General features: G+C 39.2%; 1 protein-coding gene across 1 annotated transcript in view; it reads right to left on the reverse strand.

Annotated features, from left to right (window-relative positions):
* LOC117515451 (ankyrin repeat domain-containing protein 26-like) overlaps window positions 1-12890 on the reverse strand; it is a 109748-nt gene that overhangs the window by 69254 nt on the left and 27604 nt on the right. Inside the window, 7 exon segments of the mRNA XM_034176013.1 lie at window positions 6201-6245; window positions 6524-6593; window positions 7691-7746; window positions 8190-8294; window positions 8555-8654; window positions 8734-8795; window positions 10078-10240. Coding sequence (XP_034031904.1) covers window positions 6201-6245; window positions 6524-6593; window positions 7691-7746; window positions 8190-8294; window positions 8555-8654; window positions 8734-8795; window positions 10078-10240 — 601 coding nt within the window.

Consider the following 12890-nt stretch of genomic DNA (forward strand, 5'->3'; position numbering starts at 1 on the left):
CAGATTCGAAATTCATCACTGAATATGACTTTCATCCAGTCATCCACAGTCCACGATTGCTTTTCCTTAGCCCACTGTAACCTTGTTTTTTTCTGTTTAGGTGTTAATGATGGCTTTCGTTTAGCTTTTCTGTACGTAAATCCCATTTCCTTTAGGCGGTTTCTTACAGTTCGGTCACAGACGTTGACTCCAGTTTCCTCCCATTCGTTCCTAATTTGTTTTTTGTTTTTTTAAACTTTATGTTTATTTAAGTTTTAGTTTGTTTTTTTTTATCCAAACATAAAAAAACCCCACAAATTCTAATTAAACAACATATCAGACTGACCCGACCAAAATTACATACATTCAGAATTGACGATATTGAAAGCCACATTGGATTACATCTTCTCTATGTATATATATGTATTTAAACAACTGCTTACATCAAGAATAAATATATGATGTCCATTTTTCCCAAAACAATTTCCCTTTGTCCGAAGAATGTCTCAAAGAAAAAGTTATTTGTTCCATCTCGTATATTTCGTTAACAATGTTTGTCCATTCTGTAAGAGTGGGGGGTTCTTCTTGTAGCCATTTTCGGGTTATTGCTTTTTTGCTGGCTGCCTGTAATATTTGAAGGAGGTAACGGTCCTTTTTTCTCATCTCGGTAGGTATATTTCCTAAATAAAATACACTGAAACTTTCATGCATTTGAAGTTTGGTTACAGTATTAATTGTTTTAATTATATCTGACCAGTAGGTGGCAATTTTGGGGCATTTCCAAAATATGTGATAATGTCCAGCTGATGACTGTCCACATTTCCTCCAACAGGTGCCCTGTGTATGGCCTTTGGTCTGATGTTCTTTGATTTTAGGTGTTGTAAAGTATCTCACTGTGTTCTTCCACATAAATTCTCTCCACAAATCTGAACTTGCGGTTGTCGTGATAGTTTTACATATATTTAACCAATCATCTTCTGTTAAATTGATTCCGGCTTCTTTTTCCCATTTCTGTTTTATATAGTTGAATTTGCTCGTCTTATTTGCAGAACAGAATATATGTCTTTCCTTGAACATAATGACTTTCTTTTTCCATGCTGATCAAAGTACAAGTTCTTTGGTCTTGAACTCGAGGAAGCACATTACTATAGATCTTGAGTTGGAGTCCCCGGGAGGCTGAGGGGCATTGGAGAGATGGCAACATTGTATTCCCAGAGTGGTATGGGGAAGAGACAGCTCAGTTTTAATGAAATTCTCCATGAATCCCATTATATCATTCCCTTCAGTTTGCTCTTTTATTCCGTGGATCCGAATGTTGTTTCTGTGGGAAAATGTTTCAAGTGTTTCAAGACAAGTTTGAAACTCGTCCTGTAGATCAAGTGTGTAGGATAAGGCATCTTTCACATCCGCGCTGAATTCCTCCATTTCTGTTACTTGCTCCTCGGTTGCTTCGATTCTGTCATTCATTTGGTTAACATTGCTCTCCACAGTGTTGAGCCTAGAGTTCATTTCTTCCCTGAACTCAGAGAGGTCATTCTTGAGTTGTCCGGTTTTGTGGCTGAGCTCTTGGACCTCCGTGTGTACTTTCTGAATTTCGGCGATAATGCTAGCTCTCATATCCTCCATGTTATCAGTGTTTAGCTTGTTAGCTTGCATGCTATGCTCACCTAGCTTGTTGCTATCGCTCTGGTCTCTGTCACTTTCACTCGGTGAAAAAGTCTCTTCTTCTTTGTCAACTTGAATTTTTCCTCTTGTCTTTCTTTTGTTGCCGCTTGGCATACTTGTTAAGCTGCTTTCTGTTTATAATTTAAGTGTGCAGACGCCAGGGGAAGTTGGACCCACTGGAAGATGTAGAATTAAGCGGCCGCTCGTCTGTCCGCCATACCGGAAGTCCCCGTTCCTCATTTGTTTTGTTGTGCATTTTCGATTTTTGAGACATATTGCTTTAAGTTTTCTGTCTTGACGCTTTGATGTCTTCCTTGGTCTACCAGTATGTTTGCCTTTACCAACCTTCCCATGTTGTTTGTATTTGGTCCATAGTTTAGACACAGCTGACTGTGAACAACCAACATCTTTTGCAACATTGCGTGAAGATTTACCCTCTTTTAAGAGTTTGATATTCCTCTCCTTTGTTTCAATTGACATCTCTCGTGTTGGAGCCATGATTCATGTCAGTCCACTTGGTGCAACAGCTGTCTAACCTGTGATCACTCCTTTTTAGATGCAGAGTAACGAGCAGATCTGATTTGATGCAGGTGTTAGTTTTGGGGATGAAAATTTACAGGGTGATTCCATAATTTATTCCTCAGAATTGAGTGAGTCCATATTTTTTTCCCCTCTGCTTGGTCTAAAAAAGTAACTGTTACTGACTGCCACAATTTTTTTTCCTTGATTTCTTATAGTGTTTCTTAAAGCCAGAAAGTTGCCATTTGGAATGACTTTAGTTTTGTGTCATGTCGGTGATCTGCTTTTTTCTACAAAATTAAACAACTGAATGAACATCCTCCGAGGCCGGTGATTCCATAATTATTGCCAGGGGTTGTACAATGATCTCTAATGCTTTAAAATGGACAAAAAAACCAGAGACGCATGGAAGAAAACAGAAAACAACCATCAAAATAGATAGAAGAATAACCAGAATGGCAAAGGCTCACCCACTGATCAGCTCCAGGATGATCAAAGACAGTCTGGAGTTACCTGTAAGTGCTGTGACAGTTAGAAGATGCCTGTGTGAAGCTAATTTATTTGCAAGAATCCTCCGCAAAGTCCCTCTGTTAAATAAAGGACATGTGCAGAAGAGGTTACAATTTGCCAAAGAACACATCAACTGGCCTAAAGAAAAATGGAGGAATATTTTGTGGACTGATGAGAGTAAAATTGTTCTTTTTGGGTCCAAGGGCCGCAGACAGTTTGTGAGACGACTCCCAAGCTCTGAATTCAAGCCACAGTTCACAGTGAAGACAGTGAAGCATGGTGGTGCAAGCATCATGATATGGGCATGTTTCTCCTGCTATGGTGTTGGGCCTATATATCGCATACCAGGTATCATGGATTAGTTTGGATATGTCAAAATACTTGAAGAGGTCATGCTGCCTTATGCTGAAGACGACATGCCCTTGAAATGGGTGTTTCAACAAGATAATGACCCCAAGCACACTAGTAAACGAGCAAAATCTTGGTTCCAAACCAACAAAATTAATGCCTCGCAGATGTGAAGAAATCATGAAAAACTGTGGTTATACAACTAAATACTAGTTTAGTGATTGACAGGATTGCTAAAAAAAGCAGTTTGAACATAATAGTTTTGAGTTTGTAGCGTCAACAGCAGATGCTACTATTATTGTGAACACCCCGTTTTCTACTTTTTTTTTTTTTACTAAGCCCTAAGAGTGTGCATATCATGAATGCTTGGTCTTGTTGGATTTGTGAGAATCTACTGAATCTACTGGTACCTTGTTTCCCATGTAACAATAAGAAATATACTCAAAACCTGGATTAATCTTTTCAGTCACATAGCACTACTATTATTCTGAACACTACTGTACACTCCGCTGTTATCGCAAAGAATTTCATAATATTAACAATTCTGAATCATCCCTTTCTGAAAAAAATCATGAATGGAATAAAAGACAGTTTGTTATCAAAAGTATGCAAGGTAGGAATTTAATCTCCTTTTCCACTCTGATGGGCTTCTTCATCCATGTAGAGCCCAGGGTCATGATGAAGGGACTACAACAGTTTTTGTTTTAAAAATTTAAAAGATGAGAAGATATGCTATTTCATATTTTAAACTGATCAAAAAACATGTCACCTTGTGAATGCATAAACATTTTTATTTTATCAATCAATCAATCAATTTTATTTATATAGCGCCAAATCACAACAAACAGTTGCCCCAAGGCGCTTTATATTGTAAGGCAAGGCCATACAATAATTACGTAAAAACCCCAACGGTCAAAACGACCCCCTGTGAGCAAGCACTTGGCGACAGTGGGAAGGAAAAACTCCCTTTTAACAGGAAGAAACCTCCAGCAGAACCAGGCTCAGGGAGGGGCAGTCTTCTGCTGGGACTGGTTGGGGCTGAGGGACCAGGAAAAAGACATGCTGTGGAGGGGAGCAGAGATCAATCACTAATGATTAAATGCAGAGTGGTGCATACAGAGCAAAAAGAGAAAGAAACACTCAGTGCATCATGGGAACCCCCCAGCAGTCTAAGTCTATAGCAGCATAACTAAGGGATGGTTCAGGGTCACCTGATCCAGCCCTAACTATAAGCTTTAGCAAAAAGGAAAGTTTTAAGCCTAATCTTAAAAGTAGAGAGGGTGTCTGTCTCCCTGATCTGAATTGGGAGCTGGTTCCACAGGAGAGGAGCCTGAAAGCTGAAGGCTCTGCCTCCCATTCTACTCTTACAAACCCTAGGAACTACAAGTAAGCCTGCAGTCTGAGAGCGAAGCGCTCTATTGGGGTGATATGGTACTATGAGGTCCCTAAGATAAGATGGGACCTGATTATTCAAAACCTTATAAGTAAGAAGAAGAATTTTAAATTCTATTCTAGAATTAACAGGAAGCCAATGAAGAGAGGCCAATATGGGTGAGATATGCTCTCTCCTTCTAGTCCCCGTTAGTACTCTAGCTGCAGCATTTTGAATTAACTGAAGGCTTTTCAGGGAACTTTTAGGACAACCTGATAATAATGAATTACAATAGTCCAGCCTAGAGGAAATAAATGCATGAATTAGTTTTTCAGCATCACTCTGAGACAAGACCTTTCTAATTTAGAGATATTGCGTAAATGCAAAAAAGCAGTCCTACATATTGTTTAATATGCGCTTTGAATGACATATCCTGATCAAAAATGACTCCAAGATTTCTCACAGTATTACTAGAGGTCAGGGTAATGCCATCCAGAGTAAGGATCTGGTTAGACACCATGTTTCTAAGATTTGTGGGGCCAAGTACAATAACTTCAGTTTTATCTGAGTTTAAAAGCAGGAAATTAGAGGTCATCCATGTCTTTATGTCTGTAAGACAATCCTGCAGTTTAGCCAATTGGTGTGTGTCCTCTAGCTTCATGGATAGATAAAGCTGGGTATCATCTGCGTAACAATGAAAATTTAAGCAATGCCGTCTAATAATACTGCCTAAGGGAAGCATGTATAAAGTGAATAAAATTGGTCCTAGCACAGAACCTTGTGGAACTCCATAATTAACCTTAGTCTGTGAAGAAGATTCCCCATTTACATGAACAAATTGTAATCTATTAGATAAATATGATTTTTACATTGTTTTACACAAAAACAAGACCACAAAAGAGCACCTAAGGCTCTTAAAAACTGGAAAATGTTAAGCCCCGTTTACACATAGACGGTTTAGTCGTCGGGTAGTACGTAGACCAAAGTTCGCGGTAGTTCCGGCTGTTTTCGCGGTGGAAAGGGGTGGAGCACTTTGCCGGCGTTTTGACCGCCTTACTATCCGCAAATATGCGGATAAAACGCAGCTAAATCCGCCGAATAAAGCGATGTTTTGACACTGTAGCATCCGGCACACGTCAGGCAACGGGGGTTAATACCCAGTTCTATCCCTTATACGGCGTACTGTCCGCCACCGTTTTGACCGCCTCTTTCGCTGTTCTATACGCCGTTGATTATGGATACAACGCCGGCCGCCGAATAACGGCGGTGTAAACTGCAGCACTACAGGAAGAGAAAGGATGAAACAACGATAAAAAAGTATCAAACGCCGTTGTTCGCGTTGTCTCCGTTGTCACGCGAATTCTCCGGTCTTCTCCGGGAGCGCTCCCGGAATTATTCAACATGTTGAATAATTTTTTCAACGATTCCCGGTAAAGCCAGAACTAAGCCACGCCCCCTAGCGCCGGCGTTAACAACGGCGTGTGATCCTTAAGACGGCCCGGAGGAGCTAAAAACTCTTCCGGGACGCTTCCGGGAGCTCTTACTGGCACTGTGTAAACGGGGCTTTAAAGACTGCTAATGTTGTAGAAACGTGTATATCAATTGACCTTTCTCTAGCAATCTATAAACAAAAATAAAATGAAACCTTTCTATGTTTAGGTACATACTATCAAAAAAAAAAAAAATAAAAATCCAGCCCAGAGTCTGAACACAGCGTGAGAAGTGTATAAAACTGGGAACATTTATATCTTTATTACAACTTCATAAAACATGACTTTGAACATGACGTTGAAATTTTAAATCCTACCTTCGTGGTTATCAGCGTCACACAGAACAAGCTCTTCCATTACATCTGTTACACAAAAACAAATTTCAACATAAAAACAATTCTCTACTTTTTAGAAATTCCAAAATTATTCTGTCCTACACTGAAAAAAGAGAATAGTTGAACCAACTTAAGTAAATGGTTTGAATTGGTAACATCTAAATGAATTAAGTTTAGATTTTATCTAAATTACTAACTTAAGTTCAAACAACTGAATTCATTCAGGTGTTACCAATTGAAACAACTTTTTAAGTTGGTTCTTTTTTCAGTGTACAAAATATGTGCCTCTGGAATATTCCATTTACCTATCTTTCGGTCAGTATCTCCATCACATTTGTTCAAAACACTGAGTGGGTCCCATTTTGGCTTCTTCATCTAGTGAAATCAAAGAAAATCCTCTATTTTCATGCCAATGGAGAAAATATTTTCAATATTTTTCCAAGATGGTTCTAAGTTTGGCTGAAATGTTATGCCTCCAATGTGATTATTTCAATAACAAGCAAGATATCAAATTGAAATGAGTAATCCTTTACTTATTGACTATTGTTACACCAAAAGGTTTTCACATGAATGCAATTTTTTGCATGCGCAGAACTGCCTTCGGCATGATACATGCAGGCAGTAGTCTGCACAACAATGGTGATTCACATGGATGAGCATTTGAAACAACTTGCAGTTATTGAATTCCTCATGGCGGAGGGCTGTGCAGGTGCATGGACAAATGAGTGTTGTCTGTGGTGATGCCTGTGTGGATGTCAGTACAGTCAGGAGGTGGTCAAGGAGTTTAAAGGGTGAAAATGCAAAAAATGACCTGACATGCACAGGAACCTCTGCCAGAGTGTCACTAGTGGCAATCCCTGGGTATATGACCCAGAAAACAAGCAACAAGAAAGTCATAGGAATACAGGCATCACCTTACCCATAAAAATTCAAATTTGCAGTGGCAACACTGTTAACTCTGACCGATATGTGAACACTTTGCAAAAACTGCGTGCACACTTGAAGTGAGTTCGTCCTGGAAAAGATGCAGTTCTTCAGCATGACAGTGCTCGTCCCCACACATACAGGCATGCATGTTCGCGCACATGGCTCAGACTTTACCAGGTCTTGCCAGACTCACTGTACAGTCTGGATCTTGCCCCCTCTAACCTTTTCCTTTTTTCTAGGTTGAAAGAACACCTAAAGGGACACCACTACATTGATGCAGAGGTGAAAGCCACTGTGTCACCTGTGGAAAAAGAAGACACTCCATTTCTTCACGAACAAAAATGAAGCAAAAACTTGTCCGGCACTGCCATAAGTGTGTGGAAAGGGAATGAGAATGCGTGGAAAAATAATCACACTGCCTAACAAAGAACATTCTAAGCTCTGAGCTGATATGCGACTCATGAATACAGTATGTGCTTGTTACTGAAATAATCATAGGAGGCAAGATCTTTCAGCCGATCCTCATACGTAGTTGCTGCACATACCTCTGTGTAGACAGTATCGTCTTCATCTACATGCTCACCACTTGCTTTATTTGCTACTGTAAAAGAAAACAGGTTTTTTTTTTAATATGAAAGACAACATTTACTATTTTCTGGACAACAGCATTCTGATGGAGCTGAATGTGAAAACATCAAAATCACTGCCATGCAGCAGAGTTCATGGTGAACTGGCATAAAGACAAAGTCTTAAGCAAAAGACGGCCACTGTTTGCAAATTCTGGGATTAATAGAACACAAATGCAGCTTCAGCTAGCAATGTTCCTTTAGTCTTGTTAGAGGCAACATTTCCTAAAAAGACAAGCAAAACCTGTGAACATTTGAGACAAACTTTTGAGAGAATGGGCAGTTAAAGGGTGTGAGTGAGGTGGAATAAATGTGATCTACATGCATTCTCTTATGATGAACATGAGGTGATCAGCCAACTGGTACAGATATGACATGCTCTTCCCTCAGATCTTTGACAACACACAAACACTCCTACCGACTCCCTGGCTCCCTCTTGTTCTGCCTACACTCCTTCGAAGCTCTAGAACTGCCATCCTATTTCCTCCATCTCCTCTTATAAAAGAGGGAACATAAAACAAGTCTAAAAAAAGAAATGTAATGTATTACTGGAAAGGATGTAACAGGCATCATATTCTTCACCATAACTCACCATCATTTGACTGAAAATAAAAAAACTCTTAATGATTATTCAGAAAATGAATATACAAATTAATAACAGAAAGCAATTTCAATTACACCAAGTACACAAGGCCACGTTGTTTCTGCAGAATGCAATGGTGCACTCAAGGATTTACTTTGACAAACCTTCATAGACTCGCTATGAAATAAAATACAAATTACCTTCTTTGACCACATCTTCAACACTGGACATCTTTTCTTGACTCTCTGCATGTATGCTTTGATTTCTGCCATGCACATTACTGGAGTTTTCAGATGGGGACTGAAAGCAATAAGTCACTCAGTGAAAATCTGAATGGCTGACATCAAATCACTTAATAACACATCCATTTTTACTGTACCTCAGAGTCCCATGAATCCTGCTCTTCCTCTCCCTTCTCTAGACCCAACTCAGAAAGGAAATCTAAGCAGAAGATATTAACAAATGGATACCAATTATTCTGGTATATCTAAATGAAAACAAAAGCAGATGTTTAAGAGTCCAAAGTGTCCGAAGCGCCCCATAGCAAGTGACTTGTGTGCTAATGATACTTTTTGGGGGAGCAAAACATTTACGAACAGAAAGTTCATCACAGAAAACAAGGTTTTGGATATGCTGGTTACATTCATGACATCTGATCTCCTATGCAGGACCTACTCTGCTCAGCTTCTGAGATCTGATGGGATCAGGCATACACAGAGCAGAGTGGCTGCATGAAGTCAACGGGTGAGCAAGTTAAATGGTTTTAAGTCTAAAATAATTAAGAGTCTAATCTCTGCAGTCCATTTAATCTAAATTAACCATGTATCAATGAGTATTACTTTATAAAGTAATGCTGTTCATGTCATTTTTTTTCCCCAGAGTCTCTGCAAATGTGTATTTTACAGAGCGATTGGCGCGGGAGCACCAGTGAGAGAAAATAAGTGGTGAATTCAACATTTTCATGCATGCAAAATGTCCAACCGTTTTACACTCACTCACTCATCTTCAACCACTTATCTGGGACCGGGTCAAGGGACCGTTTTACACTTGAAGTTAAAATTAGGTTTAAAATTATATCACAATATTTTAGTCAAAAATCAAATCCAGACCTTTAAAGTGTAGAACTGACTGGTCAATAAACAAAAAACAGCTCATTAGTCAACTAACAATTACGAATAGGTTCCTTAACAAATGGGGCACCAAAAACAAAACTGTGATTCCTATACCTTTCATCCAATTTGGCTAAAGCTGTCCTGAAAGATAACACCCTACACCAAAAGCTCAAAATAATTAATGCTGTGATGAGCACCTGAAACAACAGAATGTTTGTTCATTTCAAAATAGATATGGACTTATCTGTTGTTGACACCTGAGTAACTGCACAAAAGCAGACGTTATATCATTACATCTGTGACTTTGTTCTAACTTAAGAAATCACATTTCCACTCTAGAAAGGTATCAAAATTTCAGTATGACCCTTTCTAAAATGTCTGGATCAACCCTAATACTTTTGATTACCTCCAGACATCGCAGTATTTTTTTCTTTATTGGACTGTTTAAGTGGCAAGCCCAAGAACACAGAACCTGGCCTCTGTCCCTTGTACAGTTTGACTTTCAGAGTGCAAGTCAATGTGTTAGCACTGTAACTTCCCATGAAGAGTTATTGTAATGATATTGCTTCTTGAATGTTTAGAACACCCACAGTGACTGACTTGCTTCTCACCCCTTTCCATATTTTTGGGGATTTCTTTCTCAGCAATAGCTGAATTGGCATCAGGGGAGTCACCTTCCTCTTCAGTTTGACGATTTTCATCCAAGATTTCAGTTTCCACCTTATCACCCGCCTCCTCTTTGTCACTTTCATCCCTGTCCTCAGTGGGATTTTTCTGTGAAACAAAGACATAGATATTATATTATTATATATTATTAGATGATGATTATCATCATCATCATCATTATTATTAAGGTATTTGTGCACACATTATGTACATAATGATGTACACAAAAACAAAGTTTGACACACATCTGTCATAAATATAAATCATCCATCCATCCATTTTCTATGTCCACTTACTCCAAACCAAGGGTCCCATGGGGCTGGAGCCTATCCCAGCAGTCATAGGGCAACAACACAGGGTACACCTAAGACTGGACACCAGTCTATTGCAGGGCCACATATAGACAGATAAACACATTCACACCCACATGGACATTTACAGCCAATTTAACAGGGTTCCTACACATTGTCTATTTCAAAATTCCAGACTTTTTCCATACTAAAATTTATAGACTTCAGAGATTTCACGATACAAATAACTACTCATTTATTTAAATTAATTAATTAAAAAAATCCAACTGTAAACATGTAGTGTATGACACTTTGTGGTATATCACCTTATAATATGCCAAATTATGTCATATAAAATTTAGTACAGCCAAAATTTTGTATCACCAACTGTGGGTAAGTAGGCTACACTACATTTACAAATCAATTAAAGATTGTTTTCACTTGACCTCACAAACACGAAGTCAGCCATCTCGCAGATGCTGATTTTTTCCACTCCACTAACCCTTTTCTTTACTGGCCCCTATCCTTAGGGTTCTGATGCTATCATGGTGAATTACTGTGGCATCATCGCTTACCACAATAGGTCAGATAGTGAGATGGACGTCCATTACTATATACTGCCGGAGGTGATGTTTATAGACTGCAGAAGATGATGCAGAACATGTGAAAGGAGAGAAGTGTCTGATTCTGTTGCTGAGAGAGAGAGAAACAAATTTTTAATCTATTTGATAGAAATAAAATTATCAAGTACATTATTTGATTTTCAATTTATTCAAAAATTAGCAGTAATGGAAGGATAAAAGATAAAAGTACATGTGAACAAATCCGTGTCACTACATGTATTGTATACGTTCACAAACTATAGCCACCCTACCAGAACTTCCATGAGGCACTTGTCCCCAGGATCCGTGACATTTTTCCTCTGACCCAGCCACAAACAAATGGCAGGGTTTGCATTACAATTTTTGGCCACTGAGTTCTGGGACACACTAGGTATTGAAAATGAGTCCCAAGGCCCAACACTGAGTCCCATCACCTGCATGAGTGCTGAATTTAGTACATATAGCTGCTAATTTCAGGAACTACTCAAGTGTGCTGCAGTATGCAAAGAAAGGTGGTGTGGCAAATTATTTATATTAAAAAATGTAATGTAAACAAACGTAAACCCATGACATTGGTCTTTTGAAATGAAACAGGTGTTGAATCTTGTTAATTTTTTTTTGCACATTCAGATTTGGCTGGAAATTTGTTAAAGTGAAGCATAATAAAATAAATGATTCCAGATTTCTATATTTTTTTTTTCATCTACTGTAATACCCTCATCACACATAGCCAGAATCACACAGAATGGCGTCAGAATGACGAATTGGCACACATCCGAAAAGTGTCGGGTTTCAGTTCCAAAACGCTCTGACAGCCATCTGCGAGAGTCCACACAGTTGGTCAAAGTCAGCCGGCGGACCCGGGTGTGATGCATATGTTCAAAACCCTCCAGGTGCCGTCGAGATGGGACACCTATCCGTCGGCGGTCTGAGCACCATCTGACCGCAATTTACGAATGAAGGCAGCATAAAGCCATGAAGCCAGAGGACACACACCAATTAGCTAAACTGCAGGATTGTCTTACAGACATAAAGACATGGATGACCTCTAATTTCCTGCTTTTAAACTGAGATAAAACTGAAGTTATTGTACTTGGCCCCACAAATCTTAGAAACATGGTGTCTAACCAGATCCTTACTTTGGATGGCATTACCCTGACCTCTAGTAATACTGTGAGAAATCTTGGAGTCATTTTTGATCAGGATATATCATTCAATGCGCATATTAAATAAATATGTAGGACTGCTTTTTTGCATTTGCGCAATATCTCTAAAATTAGAAAGGTCTTGTCTCAGAGTGATGCTGAAAAACTAATTCATGCATTTATTTCTTCTAGGCTGGACTATTGTAATTCATTATTATCAGGTTGTCCTAAAAGTTCCCTGAAAAGCCTTCAGTTAATTCAAAATGCTGCAGCTAGAGTACTGACAGGGACTAGAAGGAGAGAGCATATCTCACCCATATTGGCCTCTCTTCATTGGCTTCCTGTTAATTGTAGAATAGAATTTAAAATTCTTCTTCTTACTTATAAGGTTTTGAATAATCAGGTCCCATCTTATCTTAGGGACCTCATAGTACCATATCACCCCAATAGAGCGCTTCGCTCTCAGACTGCAGGCTTACTTGTAGTTCCTAGGGTTTGTAAGAGTAGAATGGGAGGCAGAGCCTTCAGCTTTCAGGCTCCTCACCTCTGGAACCAGCTCCCAATTCGGATCAGGGAGACAGACACCCTCTCTACTTTTAAGATTAGGCTTAAAACTTTCCTTTTTGCTAAAGCTTATAGTTAGGGCTGGATCAGGTGACCCTGAACCATCCCTTAGTTATGCTGCTATAGACTTAGACTGCTGTGGGTTCCCATGATGCAC

This window comes from Thalassophryne amazonica, chromosome 8 (genome assembly GCF_902500255.1).
Source record: "Thalassophryne amazonica chromosome 8, fThaAma1.1, whole genome shotgun sequence".
NCBI classification, from domain to species: Eukaryota; Metazoa; Chordata; class Actinopteri; order Batrachoidiformes; family Batrachoididae; genus Thalassophryne; species Thalassophryne amazonica.